This window comes from Hyperolius riggenbachi, chromosome 4, assembly GCF_040937935.1.
Source record: "Hyperolius riggenbachi isolate aHypRig1 chromosome 4, aHypRig1.pri, whole genome shotgun sequence".
In the NCBI taxonomy this organism is placed as follows: domain Eukaryota; kingdom Metazoa; phylum Chordata; class Amphibia; order Anura; family Hyperoliidae; genus Hyperolius; species Hyperolius riggenbachi.
In genome coordinates this window covers 282,541,970-282,564,316 of record NC_090649.1, presented here as the reverse complement: position 1 = coordinate 282,564,316, position 22,347 = coordinate 282,541,970, and the positions used below count along the sequence as shown (strand labels likewise).

General features: G+C 50.0%; 1 protein-coding gene across 3 annotated transcripts in view; it reads left to right on the top strand.

Moving 5' to 3' along the window:
- ZUP1 (zinc finger containing ubiquitin peptidase 1) overlaps nucleotides 1-22,347 on the top strand; it is a 48,108-nt gene that overhangs the window by 12,639 nt on the left and 13,122 nt on the right. For all 3 annotated transcript variants that reach the window (XM_068231348.1, XM_068231349.1, XM_068231350.1), the window contains exons 6-9: nucleotides 61-249; nucleotides 3,492-3,660; nucleotides 12,622-12,776; nucleotides 14,834-15,054. In XM_068231348.1, the coding sequence (XP_068087449.1) occupies nucleotides 61-249; nucleotides 3,492-3,660; nucleotides 12,622-12,776; nucleotides 14,834-15,054 (734 nt within the window). The remainder of the gene's footprint in view (nucleotides 1-60; nucleotides 250-3,491; nucleotides 3,661-12,621; nucleotides 12,777-14,833; nucleotides 15,055-22,347) is intronic.

The following is a 22,347-nucleotide window of genomic DNA, read 5'->3' as shown; positions in this document are numbered from 1 at the left end:
CCCATGTTCATAGGTATGTTGAATGTAATAACTTAATATGTTTTCTCTCTGTTTATGAAGGGGTGCTGGAGGCTTTACGCCATTACTACAGTAATGCTGCTCCAGAGGTCAGTCGTGTGTGGCTCTGCTCACCAGTAGACCACTTCAGCAATTCTGCCGGAGACAAAGGATGGGGATGTGGTTTCCGAAATTGTCAGATGCTCCTTTCTTCCATCTTGAAAAGCAGCTCTTATAGAAACAGCTTACAAGGTATTTTATTCACAAAGACACCCACATTGTGCTATATTAGGGAAGCGAATCTCACTAATAGTTGTATTTAGTAGAATGCTTAAAGTGTACCAAAGACGTCCAGTGCTAAAGATTTGATACTTACCCAGGGCTTTCTCCAGCCCCATAGGCTTGTCTGAGTCCCTCGCCGTCCTCCCGCAGTCTGCCATTCAGCTGCGATCAGCCCCGGTAACAGGCTTAGTCGGGTCCAGTCTGGGTGTGCTGAACATGCGCAGACCTCCCGCGCATGTGCAGTAGGTCCGGACTGACTCGACTGAGCCATTTACCAAGGCTGAACGTCAGACTACGGGAAACCGGCGAGACAAGCTTATGGGGCGGGAGGAAGCCCCGGGTAAGTATCAAATCTTTAGCCTTGTACGTCTCTGGTTTCATCTTTTAATGTCCTTTGAAATTTGAGTGGAAAGAAATGGCATTAAAGAAACACTTAAGTAAAAAAAAAAAAAATCTCTTTAAACATACATAATGAAACATTACTCTAATAAGACACTTACTGCAGTGTCTTTTATCTCCTGCAGCCCTCCATTGCCTGGCAATTCTCCCCATCAGTCTCCCCGTCTGCGCCTGTCGCCGAATGACCCAGGATCATAAACAGTAGGAGGTTCCCTCCTGCGCTGGGTCCTAATTCCGCCCACTGCGCTCAAAGTTCCTGAGCTGTGCGAGCAGTTGTATCATGGCTACATGCGCGCGCGTACACACACACACACACACACACACACACACACACACACACACACACACACACACACACACACACACACACACACACACACACACACACACCTACACACCTACACACACACACACACCTACACACACACACACACCTACACACACACACACACCTACACACACACACACCCCTACACACACACACACCCCTACACACACACACACCCCTACACACACACACACACACCTCATTGTTTACAGCTCATTGTTTACAGCTCATTGTTTACAGCTTATTGCTGCACGAGCCAGCAGTACAACTACAGCGCGAGTACACCCAGCGCAAGTACACCCAGTGCGAGTAGTGACATAAGCAGGGAAGGAGCGCTGGCTGACCCGGAAGTAGTTCCGGCCAGCAGCACCATTTTGAATAAATTAAAAATAATCACGGAGAGGATAATAGCCGATCTAAGGCTTGGACAGCGGCGGTTTTTGTGACATAAGGGAGCGCTATAAGACTGCAACAGGGTAATACCTTTATGTGTAATATACTCTGACTTAAGATTTTCTTTAAGCATTAGTTTTAACCCCTCAACCACTCTGCCCAAAAATCAGTGTTTTGGCTGAGTTGGTCTTTAATCCAAGTCTATACACACAATGGCCTTAATTCACTAAGCAGTTTAGACTAATCTACTGTTGGTTTGGTGTAAATCAGTTGCATCAAAAAGGAATTCACTAATAATTACCGAATGTTTTAAGGCTCATACACACATCAGACCATAGTCTTTGGAAAATGAAAGATCACAGACCAATCTTACCACCCTTCATGTAGTATGAGAGCCATACCTACACAGTCTATTCTATGGAGCTGAACTCCCCGTCAGAAAAAAATCTTTGCAAGATGCTGCACACACAGATGCTGTACAGGCACAAAAGATCAGTATCTGCAAAAGATCTGTTCCTGCCAAAGATCCGTTCCTGCAAATTGCAATGATAGTCTATGAGATCTGCAGATCAGCATACACACATGAACTGACATTCATCTGCAGATCAAGCAATCATCCGCAGATCTGAAAATCCATCCTGGTGGATCTGATCTGCAGATGAATGTCTGTTAAGCAAGGTGTGTATGATGATCTGCAGATATCATAGACTATGAAGGCCTTTTGCAGGAACGGATCTTTTGCAAGAACAGATCTTTTGCAGATACTGATCTTTTGAATGTCTACAGCATCTTTGTGTGCAGCATCTTGCAAAGATTTCTGTCTGATGGGGAGTTCAGCTCCATAGAATAGACTGTGTAGGTATGGCTCTCATACTACATGGAAGGGGGTAAAATTGGTCTGTGATCTTTCATTTTCCAAAGACTATGGTCTGATGTGTGTATGAGCCTTTAGATCTGTTTTTAAACCTGGTCTAAAACATTCGGTAATTAGATCGAATTACCGAATGAGGTCTAAAGATACGAATAGCTATGACTGATATCGTCCTCCTCCTCTGACTAGCTCTCCTCTGGATACAATTAAACGCCTGCATAATTAATTCAAAAAGCTCCATCCTCACGTCTAAAATACCTCACAGAAGTACTTTACCGACAGAAATCAGCTTGTCTAATCTGTCAGAAAAAGTGGGCGTGGTTACTCCTTGTTTGCCTTTGTGAATTGTGTAATTACTGAATGTTTTAGACCAGGTCTAAAAACAGGTCTGAAACATTCAGTAATTAATAATAATAATTATTAGTGAATTGGCTTTTGATGTGTCTGATTTACACCAAACCATCAGCAGACTAAAACCATCATTAGACTAGTCTAAACTGCTTAGTGAATTGAGGCCATTGTATCCAAATAACTCTACTTCCATTTGCAGTCCCTTCCATCCTTCTCTATTGCACCCCCCCCCCCCAAAAAAAATGCACACACCAGAAAAAACGACATTCTGGTGCTTTTTCACATATTCCAGCCAATTTTCCTATCTCTTCCCCCCCCCCCCCCCCATCCTTTCCCTAACACGTTCTGATTCTTCGTAATAGTATCCATCTTATAATTTTGAAGAGTGAGGACAGGATGGAGAACCTTCGTCCTACTGTTCAGTGTGTATACTTGTCCACAGTGATGTAAATCCATCACTACAAGATAACTACAGCTGAGCTGAGACTGAGTGTGGTTGTATTCAGATGCGACTCTAGCCAGCTCTGCACTGCCAGTGCTGAGCACTAGCAAGCACCCAGCTTGTGCTGACAGGCAGTGGTTTCACCGCTTTCAGCCTTCTGTGTGAAAAAAGCTTAACTTGATTATGTGATGATTGATGCAGTGATTTGGTGCTAAACATTGCGTTTATTATAATTCTATTTATTAAGAATTGCTCAAATTGATCATATCGTTGTTTTTTTCTGTATATGGCTACCATAATATATGTAACTAGGGTTGTGTTTGGTATAGCCTTGCAAGATTTCTGAAAATGTTAAGTCATAATGCTGATTGATTATTAGTATTGTATTTTTATTCATTTACAGCAAATTTTACTTTGTGCCATTTCAGGTTGTAGGTACATTCCATGTATTCCCAAACTACAGAGCATGATAGAGAATGCCTGGAGGGAAGGGTTTGACCCTCAGGGAGCCTCCCATTTCAATGGAAAATTACAGGGTACAAAGGCCTGGATTGGGGCATGTGAAATTTATTGCATGCTGACATCTCTTCATATAAAGTATGTGTTCTTCTGTATGGAAAGATTATGAATACTGATGTACCGTATATACTCGGCTATAAGTCGCAAAATTTAGGACTGACTCAAAGTACAAAAGTGGGGAGGTCGACTTATAGTCGCATAGTCCTAAATTTTGTGCCTTACAGTCTGTGTGGGGTGGGGGTGTGGGGTATGGATGTGGGGTGTGTGTGTGGAGGGGTTACTCACCATCCATCGCTGGGCGCAGTGTCCTCTCTTTTCCTCTCTTCTACCTCACTCGCTTGGTCTACCTCCTTCAGAGAAGGTCCGGCTCCCGATGTCACATGACTTCGGGAGCGGAAGTTACAGTGCGAGTGGAGGAGAAGAGAGGAGACTGCGCCCAGCTGTGGATGGTAACAGACTGCTGCAGCGGCGGGGAGAGCGGGCATGGAGGCAAACATCTCACCTTCTGGGAACCCCACAGTTTCTATCTTGCATCTACTTCCTTTACCACGCATCCCTTGTGTTGAAACCAGCGTCTCCTGTGATGATGTCATCACAGGAGACGCTGGTATTGACTCATGGGATGTCTGGGAAAGGTAGTACGATAGATGGAAGATAGGTGAGATGGAGGCAAACTTCTCACCTTCTATCTTCCATCTATCGTACTTCCTCTCCCAGACATCCCATGCGCTGCAGCCTATATGTTGGCAACTGTACTGGCTACCAAAATGTATTGGGGGCAACTATACTGGCTACAATAAAACTATACTGGGGGCAACTGTAATGGCTACCTACCTATGCTAGGGGCAACTATACTGGCTACCTACCTATGCTAGGGGCAACTATACTGGCTACCTTCATATACTGGGGCATCTATACCTGGCTGCCTACTAGGGGCAACGATACTGGCTATTTGCCTATGCTGGGAGCAACTATACTGGCTACCTACCTATATTCAGCCCCTTCCAGTAATCACCAGTGTGGGAAGGTAGGGGGAGCAGCTTTGATTTAAAGTGCTGGTACCGTCTTGCCATTCTTGTGGCTGCACGTATAGACACCAGAGGCAGGGACACTCACCATATGCCCCACAGCCACATTGGGTAGAGAAAACACCTGAAAAGTAAAGAAGAAAAGAGCTGAGGCCCAGTTGCAGCCTTTCTATGTTGGAAAGTATGTGCTTTTTGCTGTATAGGTTCATTCATTCATTTCTTTTTCTTGCTTTTTTTTTATGTGTAACATTTTAAATTACTGTAATCGTAACTGTAAACTAAAATTCTGTGACAATGTATCTTTGCATGAAAGCATGGGACTTAAAGCCATACTTGGGGCTCCCATTTTATTAATCCATTTGTTACAAAATATGTGTGTGTTTGAGTCTGTGGATTTATATCAGGTAGGACATTAAAACCACCTGTCTATTATGTTGTGTCTCTTGAGCCACCACACAAGACTGATCAATCCAGGTATGGACTCCTCACTAGCTGTGAAGGTGTCCTGTGTATCCGGTACCCAGGCGTAGGCAGCAGACACTTTGGCCCTTTTTCAATTCACTTTTTCTCCTAAGTTTTTTCTTCTAGAAGATCATTTTTCATCTTCTGTTTAAAATAACTTTTCAGCACTCTGCAATTGAAAAAGTACTGTCAAAACTGAGAAGAAAAAGTGAATTGAATAATCACCTTTATGTCCTGTAAGTTGCACTGTGGGGCCTACTTGGATTGGATTTGTTCTTCTACTACATCCCATAGTTACTCCATAGGATCTGATTTGGGGGATGTGGGTGCCAATGAAAATATGTCAGACCAGGTTAACTTTTTTTCTAAAACAATTTTTACTGTTTTTTCCTCCTTTTTTATTTCAAGTTCATCATTTCTTGTTTGTTCTTGGTTTCTTTTTCTGATTTTTCTCCTTATCTTGCATATTTTTGCAAATTATCATGTGAGGTCAAGACGGGCACAAAGAGCATTTTTATAAAGACGCAGTGCAGTGGTTCAGTAAAAGAAAAAAGAAAGACCAAGCCACCTTCTTCCATTCCTCTATGGTTCAGTTTTGACCCTCACATAACCATTGTAGGCCTTTCAGCAATGGCCAAAGGTTCAGCAGTCTGATTGGTCTGTGGCTACACAACTCCTTACGTAGTAGCTGTGATACACATCGTCTTCTCACACACTTCCTTCATGGCTAGAAGTAAGGTTTTTATTTATCAGTTTTGTGCTATACTAGTTCTTATCTGGGATTGGTATAGACATGCTAGCCTTTGTTCTCCACCATCATCAGTGGGCTGTGGTTGTCTATATCCTTTTTGGCAGTTGTCTTCCTTGGACCATTTCTGATAGGTATTAACCACTTCATTCTGGGAAAAGCCCACCAGGCCTGCTGCTTTGAAAATTCTTTGATCAAGTTAAAAAGCCGTCACAATGTCAGTTCCTTGCCTAGATTTCCTGACTGAACCAAGCCAATTTCAAGGACTGGCAATTCAATTGATATCTAATATGTTCCACTTCTTGAGCCATGTCACTAACCATATAATTAGTATAACTCACTTTACCTTGTATATGGCACTACCCAGACCGTTTAGATACACCAGCTATTCTGACTGTGATGTTGTAGCTATATAAACTAGTGCTACTGAGGAGATCGTTGGATAAGATGTGTAAAGCAATGCGAATAAGTGGTGTATATTGTAGTGTGGGGCTTATAGTACCGCATATGCAAGGTATTACTTAGTTCAGGGAGGCACTATCGGTGTATAGCTATGTTGTAAACCTGTTCTTTCTCTAGCCGTCATACGGGACAATGGCAATGTGGCACTGCCCATCCAATTAATGGAAACCACCTGAAAGAGTAAAAAAAACTTAGAGGCCCCCACCCTCCCCTGGCTCCTCAGTTTAGTTTTGTTTCCGTCCCGGAAACACCAAAGAGGAATAGCTCCATTCATTTTTATTATTTATATTGTTTTTTATTTTAAACCCCACTACGTGGTGAGGTAAAGAGAAAACCAAGTGGCTTGGGTGATGGTTGTGACGCTGATGGTGTCTAAACAAAATTTGTAATTTTGACAGATTAGTGCTCCAGGTTGTGGTCCCTCCCTATGTGTGTCTTTTCAGACTACTTGTTTATCTCTCAATTGTCCCGTATGACGGCTAGAGAAAACCACAGTTAGACCCACCTGTAACTGTATTTCTAGACGTGCTAAGGGACACTAACCCACCTCTATTCCTGTCGCACTCTCTTACGACTATTGGATAAGGTGTTTCAAGGGTTAAACGTCTTTTGAGGTGTCTTGTTTCCTATCCTCTTCTCAGTGTTTTTGTTTTGAGGTTTCTTTCATTACACTGAGGAGCCAGGAGAGGGTGGGGGCTATTAAGTCTTTTTACTCTTTCAGGTGCTTTCCACTAATTGGATGGCCGGTGCCACATCTCCATTGTCCCGTATGACGTCTAGAAAATTGGTCTAACTGTGGTTTTTGTTAACGTACTATTGAAAAAAACTGCCATACATTAAACAGCATTTTGCAGCTGGTCTGCACAGTATAGCCCAAAACTACTTTTACTTTTTACCATAATCGTCACCACTTTGTGTTGTTTTGCTTAATAGGCTAATTATGAAAATACATCCTGTTGTACCATGAATGTATTAGCAGTGCTTCTTCAGTGCACATTACAATCAGGTGATAGGTGCTCACAAGAAAAAAAAACTGCAGGTACCCCCTCTAAGCTCCTTCCTGACTACTTTATGTAGGCGATTATGGCATTTTGGGAGAGGTTGGACAGCAACCAGAGACATGGTATATGCAATAAAATTACATTGTTGTCTATCTCAATGTGTAAAGGAGTGACTGGGTTCAGTCAGTCAAGTACTTTCAAGATATGTATTGCAAAAATTGTAGATGTGCAATGTGTAAAACTGTTAGCTTTGCTACTTCACGCATGCACAGTGCAGTATGTCCTGTATGCCTGAAGTATGGTAAATCTGGTCTGGAGCTACAGAATACCATTGTAATACTTTTTTCCCCACAATCCTTCAGGGCAAAGGTGAGACGTAGCTCCTCCCAGGAACAGGAACAGACAGCACTTCCCCTATAAAAAAGTCACATGGTTAGTCCACCCTCAGTGCTGTTTGTTCCTGCGTCCAGGCAGGTCGGCATCTCCCCTTTGGGTGAAGCCTGTGTGCTGGGCTGCAGGTGGATCTCTCTGGGTGGCTGAGACTGTGGTACTGAGGCAGTCTGGCCATGCGCCCCAGGCTGGAGCTTTCCTGGGGTTTGCCTACCTTTCTCTCCCGCTTCCAGGGAGAGCAAGAGTGGAAGGCGTGGGTTCCCCTTGGCGGCCTTGCGGCGGAGTGAGCTGGACGGAGGTAAGCCGGCGGCCATGTGCAGCGTGGAGCGCATTGCGGCCATTAGGACGCTTGGCCGCGTCCGGATGCGTACTTTCCGGCGGGTATGCCGAAAGTAACAATTTGTAGTGCCGGCTCATTACTCTCTCTGCAGCTTCCGGGCCGCCACTCATCCATTCGCGGCAGGCCAGGTATGTTTCAAGGGGAAGCTGCGCGGGCCTGTAGCACTGTTGCTCAGAGAGAGTTTGTCCTGCGCTGGATGTGTCCGCTGGAAGCATGTCAGACGCTAAAAGGATTGAGAGCAACCAGGCCGCCCAAAAGGTGAGATAATGGTTTCTCTTTCTGGGCTGATTGTGCTATATGTGTGAGCAGAGTTACATGCCTTGTTGTGTTGTTGTTTATGCCAATACTAAGGCTTCTGCTAAATCTGCTGCTGCTGCAGATAAGCATAGGCATCCTCCTAATGATAAAACATGCCCTTTGTGCAATTTTTATGTTGCCCTATGCAAAAACTCTGTCAGTTGTGCATACAGAGGGTTGTAGGGGAGGAGCCGGGTCACTCTGTTCAGGATACATTGAATCCTTTAGAGAGGTGATTAATGCTTCATTGGAATCAATTAAGTCCTCATTATTGAATCTAATCCATCCACTTCTCGGGTTGCTGTATCTGGAGTATCTGTGACTGAAGTTGATAGTTTCAGACACTAGAGAAATAGAATCTGAATCTGTTTCAAAGTTTAAATTCTGTATTGAGGATGTGGTAGCTGTTTTGTTTATTCATAATCAATTATACAAAGCTGAAGGATCCACTTAATTAAAAGGTGGATGTTTATTTGAAAAGGTCTTGGGAGGCTAGTGCGGCTATGTTTAGGCCGGCTTTTACCTCTACATGTGTGGCCACAACTTTGGAGCTGTGGATTAATAAGCTCAAAGCTAACATACTGGCTGGTGCACCTGTTTTGCAATTGTTTAATTCTATTGCTATTTTCATTTAAACTGCTGCATATTTATCAGATGCTTCTGCTGAAGCAATTAGGTTTACTGCCAGGTCCATTGCTCTGTTTCTATTAGAGCCTTGTGGCTTAAAATATGGGATGGTAATATCTCATCCAAAAACAGGCTGTGTGGTGTCCCTTTTTTCAGGTGAATTGTTGTTTGGTCCAGAACTGGATTCAGCTTTGGGAAAAAACATTGAATAAAAATAAAGTTTTGCTTAAGAAACAGAAGACTGTGGTAGCAATATTTTTCGTAAGCCAAGGAGTGATCAAAAGGATGCCTCTAAGGATCAAAGTAAAGGCAGGAGGTGGACTTTTGACAAGTCCAGGAAAGGGGGCTTTAAGTCTAAAGCTCTAGAGTCCCAGTCAGAATCCCAATGACTCGTGTCAGGCGGTGGGGGGAAGGCTAAGATACTTTCTCTTAGGTGGGCAAAAGTGTCAAAAAATCCATTTATTCGCCAGACAATAATGTTTGGTTTCCAAATAGTTTGCCCTTCCTCCACCATCAAGATTTGTGATCTCAAAGGCCCTAAGAGATCCCATTCTGGTTCCAGAGATTTTGAGCATATTGCAGAACATGCTAAGACAGAATTATTATTATTATTATTATTATTATTATTATTATTGATTTATAAAGCGCCAACATATTCCGTGGAGCTGTACAAGGTAATGGAATTCATCCTGTGCCTGATTCTGCACCTAACAAACCTGAGTCGGTTTATGAAAAATTTTCGGATGGAATCAGTAAGGGAGTTATTGTTTCCAGAGGCCTTTATGGCATCTCTGGATCTAAGAGATGCATATTGGCATATGCCGATTCACCAAAAATCACAAAAATTCTTAAGTTTTGCAGTGAGAATAAATGGGATGGTAGAACACTACCAGTTTGTTTGCCTCCTGTTTGGGATCACTTCTGCCCCAAGAATGTTCACAAAAATTCTGGGAGAAGCATTAATTCCGTTAAGGGAACAATCGATTTTAATCATTCCGTATTTAGACGACTTGCTTATTCTAGGAAGTTCAGCAAAACAGCTGAAAATCCATTTGAATCTGGTATCGGAACATCTCCGATCCCTAGGTTGGATCATCGACCTGGAGAAGTCCTCTCTAATTCCAAGTCAGAGAACTCAGTTTCTTGGCATGCTAGTGGATTCAGTAAAACAGATGATTTTCCTTCCTCCCAAGAAGATTCTGAAGATAAGTTTGGCAGTGAAATCATTACAAGGGGAAGACAAAGTTTCCCTAAGAACGATTTTGTCGGTGTTTGGGTTAATGTCATCCACGATGGTGCCAGTTCCCTGGGCATTAGCGCATATCAGGAAGATACAGAGGTTCCTCCTAGAAAATTGGGACGGTCGTCCACAAACATTAGATTTCAAAGTCAAAATCCCTCAAACTGTGTGTCTCTGCAACGGTGGTTGGAGGAATCCTACCTTATGAAGGGCAGGCCTTGGAAGGGGCCTGTAGACAACGTAATAACTACGGATGCAAGCGCCTGGGGCTGAGGAGCTCATATAGCTCACAGAGCCTTTCAGGGGAAATGGACAAAATCAGTCTCAAAGGTTATCCAATTGAAAGGAATTAACAGTAGTAAGGCTGGCTTTATTTCAGGTGCAATCGATACTGTTGCAGTCCAATGTTCTGATCCAGTCGAACAACGTTACGGCAGTAGCGTTTATCAACAAACAGAGGCACGCGATTCCTGTTGTTGCAGTAGGAAGCGGAGGACATCTTGTCTTGGGCAGAAAAGAATGTGTCATCCTTGAGAGCTGTTCATCTCAAGGGAACACTCAATATACATGCAGACAAACTGAACAGAAGCAGGATTCTGTCATCAGAATGGTCTCTAAACAAGGAGGTGTTTTCGCAGACATCATAAAACGATGGGGAACACCGTCAATCGATCTGTTTGCAACAGAAGACAATACCCAGATTCAGACTTTTTTTCTCTCTCAATCCAAGAGATCAAAGCAGGGGGGTGAATGCATACATTCAAGACTAGAACTTTCTACTTCTGTATGCATTTCCTCCTCTCAATTTGATTCCCGCGGTCATCAGCAAATGGAGAGGTTGTCAAAATTGGATGATTTTGATAGCACCTTGGTGACCAAGAAGGAGCTGGTTTTCAGCTCTCAGGTTAGCATCAGAAGACCCTTGGAGACTTCCTTGCAGGCCGGATCTACTGCTACAAGGGAACCTGTGGCATCCGCATCCAGGAAAATTGAATCTGTTAGTCTGGATCTTAAATTAGCCTTACTCAAAAAGTTGGGAGTATCTGAGAAGGCAGCCTCTACATTTGTTACTAGCTGTAAGGAAGTTACTAGGAGGATCTATCTGAAATACTGGAAGACTTTCCATCTTTGGTTATCTGGCTCTAAGTTTGATAGCTTGTCAGTCCCAGCAGTCCTGGTTTCTCCAGGACGGTTGGGATAAAAATATTTGTGAGTACGCTTAAGGTGCAGATTGCTACCTTATCTGCTTTTTCAGGTATCCCCTTGTCTTCCTCTCCAATACTGAGATTTCGGAAGGCTCTATCTAGGAAACTGCCAGTTTACAAGCCATACGTTTCTCCTTGGGATTTATCGTTAGTATTAGAGGGGCTGTCCAAAGGTCCTTTTGAGCCGCTAGGGGACAGTTCTTTTAAATTTCTTACATTAAAGACGGTATTTTTAGTAGCCATCACTACAGCCAGAAGGGTTAGTGAGCTACAGGCCTTGTCTATGAAAAGTCCTTATTTTCAGGATAGGTTAGTATTACAGACAGATCCAAAGTTTTGTCCAAAAGTTATGTCTAGGTTTCACAGGTCGCAGGATATTAGTTTGCCTACCCTCTGTGAATCCAAGTTGTGGAAAAGAGAGGATTTTTCACTCATTAGATGTTAGAAGATGTGTTCTGGAATACTTGAACAGAGCTGCAGATGTCTGGAAGACCGATTCCTTATCTGTTTTATTTCAGGGAAAACTGTAGGTCAGATAGCTTCTAAATCTACTATAGCTAATTGGATTAGGTTAGCTATTATAGAAGCTTTCAGAGTTATGGGAAGTGAGGCTCCTGCTTCATTTAAAGCTCACTTTTCTAGAGCTAGGGCAGCTTCTTGGGCTAATAATGCAGGGGCTTCGCCTGAGCAAATATGTAAAGCAGCAACGTGGTCAAGCTTTTCTACGTTCATCTGTCATTAACGAATTGATGCAATGTCTGCACACGACCAGGCGGTTGGTAGAAACGTTCTCCAAGCATTGGTCCCACCCTGAGGTTGTATTACTTGTTAATCGTCTCACCTTTGCCCTGAAGGATTGTGGGGAAAAAGCAGAGTTAGTACCTGCTAATGATGTTTTCAACAATCCTTCAGGGCAACGATCCCACCCGGGTGTTAATTGTCTGTGTCTGATAGTTGCACGGTTATGGGTAGTGGAATGTTCACCTGTCGGGTACTTGGCTAAACGCACTGAGGGTGGACTAACCATGTGACTTTTTATAGGGGAAGTGCTGTCTGTTCCTGTTCCTGGGAGGAGCTACGTCTCACCTTTGCCCTGAAGGATTGTTGAAAACATCGTTAGCAGGTACTAACTCTGCTTTTCAGACTGTTGATTAATAGAAATCACAGGTGTAGCCTGAAAGAAAAAGTAACAGTTTGCTCATATGTAATGATGGTTTTGTTTTAATATATTTTGCCTAGGTGTCAGATTCTTGATTTTCACAAACCAAGTAGTTCATCAGGAACGCATCCACTGTTATTTGATTGGGTTTTAAACTATTATTCATTTGATGTATGCCACAGTCCTGGAAAAGTAGTGTGTTCCAGCAAGCCTGCCATTTACCTTCAGCACCAAGGTATAGTACAACTCATTCACCTCCTAAATTTTTAACTAAAGTCAAGCTTTAATTAAAGGAAACCTGAGATAACAAAATACTTACCTGGGGCTTCCTTCACCCCTCTATAGATTGTCTGCTTTAACGCTGTCCTCCTGGGCCACTTTGTGTCCCGCAGTGTGGCCCAGTAAATTCCACAGTCGAGCTCCATTGTGCATGTGCAGTGTCCTGATGCTAGTGCAGTTACAGTCTTAGCATACTGCGGATTTGCAGAATGCACCCAGTAACGGGAGAGACCACACATGCACAGTTGGATTTCTGATCACAATTGTGCTCATCTTCAAGCACAAGTGTGGCCATTCTTGTGCTTGCGTGAGTACAGCTGTGCCTGCACAGTTAGCTGGAGATGCTTGTGCACTAGCAGCTCCGTGTTACTGCGCAGGTGTGGCCGTGCTCACACGGGCGTAGCATAGCCACATTAGTGAAGAAAGTGGAGCACAGTCGAGATCTTCAGGAAGGTCCAGGTAGTTGGTGGTCCAGATCATCGGAAGACCCTGCAGGATCCAGAGGTTTCCCACTTCTCATGTAAGTATCTGTTGTTTGACCCAAGGTTCACCTCGAGTGCACTTTAATCATGCCAGCTGTGGATTTTTTTTCCCTGCAGTATCAATGTATATGTAATATTTATATTTAAAAACAGTGGAGTTCTCTATGTATAGAGACACTACACTTAATAGTTTTAATAGTGAATACTGTAGTAATGTGCTATGCATGTAACATCACAAATATACGCTTATGAATAATTTTATACTAGCATTTAACATAAAAATAAGACCTTAGCGAAATTCTGGCCGATACTTTTCCAAAGAGGTTAATGTGTCATGTGACCATGGACGATGCTTTATTTAAACCAAAGGATTTGCAGGTACAGTGAACAATGGGAGAGCTGGAAATTAGACCCCTTCTAAAAATGGGCCATTGTAGAGAATGAGAAAAATGTCAGCAAAAAAATTGGTGAAAATTCTCTGCAAGTGTAAATGCGCACATCATCCAGTACTGCACAGCCGCGCATTATGCCAACAGATTTCACCTCACCACCACTGTATAATTGCATCGTGCTAGCAATGTGATATCATCTGAAGAGGGCAGGAGCCACCTGAGCGGAGAGCGTATTGCGGGGAGTGGGAGCCACCTAGGGAGATGGTGTATTGCGGGGGACAGGAGCTACCTGGGGAGACTGCATATAGCGGGGGCGGGAGATGGCGTATAGTGGGGGACAGGAGCCACCTGGGGAGACTGCGTATTGCGGGGAACAGGAGCCACCTGGGGAGATGGCGTATAGCGGGAGCCACCTGGAGTGATGGCCTATTGCGGGGTACAGGAGCCACCTGGGGAGACGGCGTATTGCGGGGTACAAGAGCCACCTGGGGAGACGGCGTATAGCGGGGGGCGGGAGCCACCTGGGGAGACGGCGTATTGCGGGGGACAGGCGCCAACTGAGGAGACGGCGTATTGCAGGGGACAGAAGCCACTTGGGGAGACGGCGAGGGATTGATTGGCCTTAAAGAGACCCAGAGACGAACTAACTGTTTTATACATACCTGGGGCTTCCTCCAGCCCCATTAGTCTGGATTGCTCCCATACCACCGTCCTCCGCTGCCTCTGTCCGCCAATACCGGGTCCCGTCATTTCAGCCAGTCGACGCAAGTGCAGTACGCTCCCTCCGTATTGCGCAAGCGCATGCGTACAGAGCCGGAAGAAGCCCCTCCGCATGCGGAAGACTGGCGGAAGTGACGGGATCCGGTACCGGCGAATAGAGGCAGCGGAGGACGGCGGTGTGGGAGCGATCCAGGCTTATGGGGCTGGAGGAAGCCCCAGGTATGTATAAAATCTTTTCCTATTTTTTCATTAGCTTCGTCTCTGGTTCCTTTTAAGGGGGCTGAAGGAAGCCCTAGATAAGTATAGTAGCTGAGATGTCTTTCATCTCAGGTACACTTTAATGTTTAATTCTGTTTTTTGTTATGTGCACTTATGAAAACGCACTTGCCACAATAAATGAATTCATATAATCAATACAGGTCACAGCCGCACAATCGTGGGAATTGAAGAAAGGAAGAATAAATCTTACTGCCTTTTAATATTTGATCCAGGACATCCACCTGAAATTGTACAGAGACTTACCAGGCATAATCTAGATAATTCTGCTCTCAAAATCCTTCGAAAACATTTCTCAAGCTTAAAACATAAACAGTACCAGATTGTGGCAGTAGAGGGTGCTCTTTCTCCTGAAGAAAAGGCAGTAAGTAACTCCTGTGAATTTTTATTTTATTGTAGGAGGGCCATCCAGAGATTAAAGGCTGTTTGCTTTTTTCTGGCATACAAGTTATTCATTAAGCGTAACTTTACCTGCATCTGTCAGATTAACGTCTTCTCTCCCTGCACTGCTTGTCACGTGACTGCAGAACACTGGTGATTGTTTGTTCAGCAACATTAACATGAAGACCCCGCATGTATCAAAAAAGGACGCCTGGAAAAAAGGGCGCGGGGTATAGCCGAAATTTTAAGTTTTAATGCAAAACTATATTTTTCTTTTAAGGGGTTGTAAACGAAAATTTAGTGCTAAATAGGTTAAATAAACGGAAATGAAATGGCAAAATACCGTCTATAACAACAAACGAATTCTGAAAAAAAACGTCAAATATCTATAACAAAAACGATATTTACACTTGTATTAAGCAATGCAATGGTAGGTTTTACAGATATTTTACTGTAATTATACCAAACTGTAGGCTCACACAGATCTATCCCTAACCCCTAGACCCCTCTTTGTTTAAATATATATAATTTAATAAATTGTATATATTACATATATTGTGCTGTAACTATACCTAACCTTACTCTCACACAGAGCCGTCCCTGTACCTATCCCTAACCCCTAAGACCCCCCCCTGGTGGTGCCTAACCCTAAGACCCCCCCTGGTGGTGCCTAACCCTAAGACCCCCCCTGGTGGTGCCTAACCCTAAGACCCCCCCTGGTGGTGCCTAACCCTAAGACCCCCCCTGGTGGTGCCTAACCCTAAGACCCCCCCTGGTGGTGCCTAACCCTAAGACCCCCCCCCCCTGGTGGTGCCTAACCCTAAGACCCCCCCCCCCCCTGGTGGTGCCTAACCCTAAGACCCCCCCCCCCTGGTGGTGCCTAACCCTAAGACCCCCCCCTGGTGGTGCCTAACCCTAAGACCCCCCCCCTGGTGGTGCCTAACCCTAAGACCCCCCCCCTGGTGGTGCCTAACCCTAAGACCCCCCCCCTGGTGGTGCCTAACCCTAAGACCCCCCCCCTGGTGGTGCCTAACCCTAAGACCCCCCCCTGGTGGTGCCTAACCCTAAGACCCCCCCCTGGTGGTGCCTAACCCTAAGACCCCCCCCTGGTGGTGCCTAACCCTAAGACCCCCCCTGGTGGTGCCTAACCCTAAGACCCCCCCTGGTGGTGCCTAACCCTAAGACCCCCCCTGGTGGTGCCTAACCCTAAGACCCCCCCTGGTGGTGCCTAACCCTAAGACCCCCCCCTGGTGGTGCCTAACCCTAAGACCCCCCCTGGTGGTGCCTAACCCTAAGACCCCCCCTGGTGGTGCCTAACCCTAAGACCCCCCCCTGGTGGTGCCTAACCCTAAGACCCCCCCCTGGTGGTGCCTAACCCTAAGACCCCCCCTGGTGGTGCCTAACCCTAAGACCCCCCCCCTGGTGGTGCCTAACCCTAAGACCCCCCCCCTGGTGGTGCCTAACCCTAAGACCCCCCCTGGTGGTGCCTAACCCTAAGACCCCCCCTGGTGGTGCCTAACCCTAAGACCCCCCCTGGTGGTGCCTAACCCTAAGACCCCCCCTGGTGGTGCCTAACCCTAAGACCCCCCCTGGTGGTGCCTAACCCTAAGACCCCCCCTGGTGGTGCCTAACCCTAAGACCCCCCCTGGTGGTGCCTAACCCTAAGACCCCCCCTGGTGGTGCCTAACCCTAAGACCCCCCCCCCTGGTGGTGCCTAACCCTAAGACCCCCCCCTGGTGGTGCCTAACCCTAAGACCCCCCCCTGGTGGTGCCTAACCCTAAGACCCCCCCTGGTGGTGCCTAACCCTAAGACCCCCCCCTGGTGGTGCCTAACCCTAAGACCCCCCCCTGGTGGTGCCTAACCCTAAGACCCCCCCTGGTGGTGCCTAACCCTAAGACCCCCCCTGGTGGTGCCTAACCCTAAGACCCCCCCTGGTGGTGCCTAACCCTAAGACCCCCCCTGGTGGTGCCTAACCCTAAGACCCCCCCTGGTGGTGCCTAACCCTAAGACCCCCCCCTGGTGGTGCCTAACCCTAAGACCCCCCCTGGTGGTGCCTAACCCTAAGACCCCCCCTGGTGGTGCCTAACCCTAAGACCCCCCCTGGTGGTGCCTAACCCTAAGACCCCCCCTGGTGGTGCCTAACCTTAAGACCCCCCCCTGGTGGTGCCTAACCCTAAGACCCCCCCTGGTGGTGCCTAACCCTAAGACCCCCCCCCCCTGGTGGTGCCTAACCCTAAGACCCCCCCCCCCCTGGTGGTGCCTAACCCTAAGACCCCCCCTGGTGGTGCCTAACCCTAAGACCCCCCCTGGTGGTGCCTAACCCTAAGACCCCCCCCTGGTGGTGCCTAACCCTAAGACCCCCCCCTGGTGGTGCCTAACCCTAAGACCCCCCCTGGTGGTGCCTAACCCTAAGACCCCCCCTGGTGGTGCCTAACCCTAAGACCCCCCCTGGTGGTGCCTAACCCTAAGACCCCCCCCTGGTGGTGCCTAACCCTAAGACCCCCCCTGGTGGTGCCTAACCCTAAGACCCCCCCCTGGTGGTGCCTAACCCTAAGACCCCCCCCCTGGTGGTGCCTAACCCTAAGACCCCCCCCTGGTGGTGCCTAACCCTAAGACCCCCCCCTGGTGGTGCCTAACCCTAAGACCCCCCCCTGGTGGTGCCTAACCCTAAGACCCCCCCCCTGGTGGTGCCTAACCCTAAGACCCCCCCCTGGTGGTGCCTAACCCTAAGACCCCCCCCTGGTGGTGCCTAACCCTAAGACCCCCCCTGGTGGTGCCTAACCCTAAGACCCCCCCTGGTGGTGCCTAACCCTAAGACCCCCCCTGGTGGTGCCTAACCCTAAGACCCCCCCTGGTGGTGCCTAACCCTAAGACCCCCCTGGTGGTGCCTAACCCTAAGACCCCCCCTGGTGGTGCCTAACCCTAAGACCCCCCCTGGTGGTGCCTAACCCTAAGACCCCCCCTGGTGGTGCCTAACCCTAAGACCCCCCCTGGTGGTGCCTAACCCTAAGACCCCCCCTGGTGGTGCCTAACCCTAAGACCCCCCCCTGGTGGTGCCTAACCCTAAGACCCCCCCCCCTGGTGGTGCCTAACCCTAAGACCCCCCCCTGGTGGTGCCTAACCCTAAGACCCCCCCCCTGGTGGTGCCTAACCCTAAGACCCCCCCTGGTGGTGCCTAACCCTAAGACCCCCCCTGGTGGTGCCTAACCCTAAGACCCCCCCCTGGTGGTGCCTAACCCTAAGACCCCCCCCTGGTGGTGCCTAACCCTAAGACCCCCCCTGGTGGTGCCTAACCCTAAGACCCCCCCTGGTGGTGCCTAACCCTAAGACCCCCCCCTGGTGGTGCCTAACCCTAAGACCCCCCCTGGTGGTGCCTAACCCTAAGACCCCCCCTGGTGGTGCCTAACCCTAAGACCCCCCCTGGTGGTGCCTAACCCTAAGACCCCCCCTGGTGGTGCCTAACCCTAAGACCCCCCCTGGTGGTGCCTAACCCTAAGACCCCCCCTGGTGGTGCCTAACCCTAAGACCCCCCCTGGTGGTGCCTAACCCTAAGACCCCCCCCTGGTGGTGCCTAACCCTAAGACCCCCCCTGGTGGTGCCTAACCCTAAGACCCCCCCCTGGTGGTGCCTAACCCTAAGACCCCCCCCTGGTGGTGCCTAACCCTAAGACCCCCCCTGGTGGTGCCTAACCCTAAGACCCCCCCCTGGTGGTGCCTAACCCTAAGACCCCCCCTGGTGGTGCCTAACCCTAAGACCCCCCCCTGGTGGTGCCTAACCCTAAGACCCCCCCTGGTGGTGCCTAACCCTAAGACCCCCCCTGGTGGTGCCTAACCCTAAGACCCCCCCCTGGTGGTGCCTAACCCTAAGACCCCCCCCGGTGGTGCCTAACCCTAAGACCCCCCCCTGGTGGTGCCTAACCCTAAGACCCCCCCCCTGGTGGTGCCTAACCTAAGACCCCCCCTGGTGGTGCCTAACCCTAAGACCCCCCCCTGGTGGTGCCTAACCCTAAGACCCCCCCCCTGGTGGTGCCTAACCCTAAGACCCCCCCCCCTGGTGGTGCCTAACCCTAAGACCCCCCCTGGTGGTGCCTAACCCTAAGACCCCCCCTGGTGGTGCCTAACCCTAAGACCCCCCCCTGTGGTGCCTAACCCTAAGACCCCCCCTGGTGGTGCCTAACCCTAAGACCCCCCCTGGTGGTGCCTAACCCTAAGACCCCCCCTGGTGGTGCCTAACCCTAAGACCCCCCCCCTGGTGGTGCCTAACCCTAAGACCCCCCCTGGTGGTGCCTAACCCTAAGACCCCCCCTGGTGGTGCCTAACCCTAAGACCCCCCCCCCTGGTGGTGCCTAACCCTAAGACCCCCCCTGGTGGTGCCTAACCCTAAGACCCCCCCTGGTGGTGCCTAACCCTAAGACCCCCCCTGGTGGTGCCTAACCCTAAGACCCCCCCCTGGTGGTGCCTAACCCTAAGACCCCCCCCCTGGTGGTGCCTAACCCTAAGACCCCCCCCCTGGTGGTGCCTAACCCTAAGACCCCCCCCTGGTGGTGCCTAACCCTAAGACCCCCCCTGGTGGTGCCTAACCCTAAGACCCCCCCCTGGTGGTGCCTAACCCTAAGACCCCCCCCTGGTGGTGCCTAACCCTAAGACCCCCCCCTGGTGGTGCCTAACCCTAAGACCCCCCCTGGTGGTGCCTAACCCTAAGACCCCCCCTGGTGGTGCCTAACCCTAAGACCCCCCCCTGGTGGTGCCTAACCCTAAGACCCCCCCCTGGTGGTGCCTAACCCTAAGACCCCCCCTGGTGGTGCCTAACCCTAAGACCCCCCCTGGTGGTGCCTAACCCTAAGACCCCCCCTGGTGGTGCCTAACCCTAAGACCCCCCCCCCTGGTGGTGCCTAACCCTAAGACCCCCCCTGGTGGTGCCTAACCCTAAGACCCCCCCCCTGGTGGTGCCTAACCCTAAGACCCCCCCCTGGTGTGCCTAACCCTAAGACCCCCCCCTGGTGGTGCCTAACCCTAAGACCCCCCCCCTGGTGGTGCCTAACCCTAAGACCCCCCCTGGTGGTGCCTAACCCTAAGACCCCCCCTGGTGGTGCCTAACCCTAAGACCCCCCCCTGGTGGTGCCTAACCCTAAGACCCCCCCCTGGTGGTGCCTAACCCTAAGACCCCCCCTGGTGGTGCCTAACCCTAAGACCCCCCCCTGGTGGTGCCTAACCCTAAGACCCCCCCTGGTGGTGCCTAACCCTAAGACCCCCCCCTGGTGGTGCCTAACCCTAAGACCCCCCCTGGTGGTGCCTAACCCTAAGACCCCCCCTGGTGGTGCCTAACCCTAAGACCCCCCCTGGTGGTGCTAACCCTAAGACCCCCCCCTGGTGGTGCCTAACCCTAAGACCCCCCCTGGTGGTGCCTAACCCTAAGACCCCCCCTGGTGGTGCCTAACCCTAAGACCCCCCCCTGGTGGTGCCTAACCCTAAGACCCCCCCTGGTGGTGCCTAACCCTAAGGACCCACCCTGGTGGTGCCTAACCCTAAGACCCCCCCCTGGTGGTGCCTAACCCTAAGACCCCCCCCCTGGTGGTGCCTAACCCTAAGACCCCCCCTGGTGGTGCCTAACCCTAAGACCCCCCCCCCTGGTGGTGCCTAACCTAAGACCCCCCCCGGTGGTGCTAACCCTAAGACCCCCCCCTGGTGGTGCCTAACCCTAAGACCCCCCCCCCCTGGTGGTGCCTAACCCTAAGACCCCCCCCCCCCCTGGTGGTGCCTAACCCTAAGACCCCCCTGGTGGTGCCTAACCCTAAGACCCCCCCTGGTGGTGCCTAACCCTAAGACCACCCCCCTGGTGGTGCCTAACCCTAAGACCCCCCCCTGGTGGTGCCTAACCCTAAGACCCCCCTGGTGGTGCCTAACCCTAAGACCCCCCCCTGGTGGTGCCTAACCCTAAGACCCCCCCCTGGTGGTGCCTAACCCTAAGACCCCCCTGGTGGTGCCTAACCCTAAGACCCCCCCCTGGTGGTGCCTAACCCTAAGACCCCCCCCCTGGTGGTGCCTAACCCTAAGACCCCCCCTGGTGGTGCCTAACCCTAAGACCCCCCCTGGTGGTGCCTAACCCTAAGACCCCCCCCTGGTGGTGCCTAACCCTAAGACCCCCCCCTGGTGGTGCCTAACCCTAAGACCCCCCCCTGGTGGTGCCTAACCCTAAGACCCCCCCCTGGTGGTGCCTAACCCTAAGACCCCCCCTGGTGGTGCCTAACCCTAAGACCCCCCCTGGTGGTGCCTAACCCTAAGACCCCCCCTGGTGGTGCCTAACCCTAAGACCCCCCTGGTGGTGCTAACCCTAAGACCCCCCCTGGTGGTGCCTAACCCTAAGACCCCCCCCTGGTGGTGCCTAACCCTAAGACCCCCCCCTGTGGTGCCTAACCCTAAGACCCCCCCCTGGTGGTGCCTAACCCTAAGACCCCCCCCTGGTGGTGCCTAACCCTAAGACCCCCCCTGGTGGTGCCTAACCCTAAGACCCCCCCTGGTGGTGCCTAACCCTAAGACCCCCCTGGTGGTGCCTAACCCTAAGACCCCCCCTGGTGGTGCCTAACCCTAAGACCCCCCCCCTGGTGGTGCCTAACCCTAAGACCCCCCCTGGTGGTGCCTAACCCTAAGACACCCCCCCCCTGGTGGTGTCTAACCCTAAGACCCCCCCTGGTGGTGCCTAACCCTAAGACCCCCCCCTGGTGGTGCCTAACCCTAAGACCCCCCCCCGGTGGTGCCTAACCCTAAGACCCCCCCCCCGGTGGTGCCTAACCCTAAGACCCCCCCCCGGTGGTGCCTAACCCTAAGACCCCCCCCGGTGGTGCCTAACCCTAAGACCCCCCCGGTGGTGCCTAACCCTAAGACCCCCCCCGGTGGTGCCTAACCCTAAGACCCCCCCCTGGTGGTGCCTAACCCTAAGACCCCCCCTGGTGGTGCCTAACCCTAAGACCCCCCCTGGTGGTGCCTAACCCTAAGACCCCCCCTGGTGGTGCCTAACCCTAAGACCCCCCCTGGTGGTGCCTAACCCTAAGACCCCCCCTGGTGGTGCCTAACCCTAAGACCCCCCCTGGTGGTGCCTAACCCTAAGACCCCCCCCTGGTGGTGCCTAACCCTAAGACCCCCCCTGGTGGTGCCTAACCCTAAGACCCCCCCCTGGTGGTGCCTAACCCTAAGACCCCCCCGGTGGTGCCTAACCCTAAGACCCCCCCTGGTGGTGCCTAACCCTAAGACCCCCCCCCCTGGTGGTGCCTAACCCTAA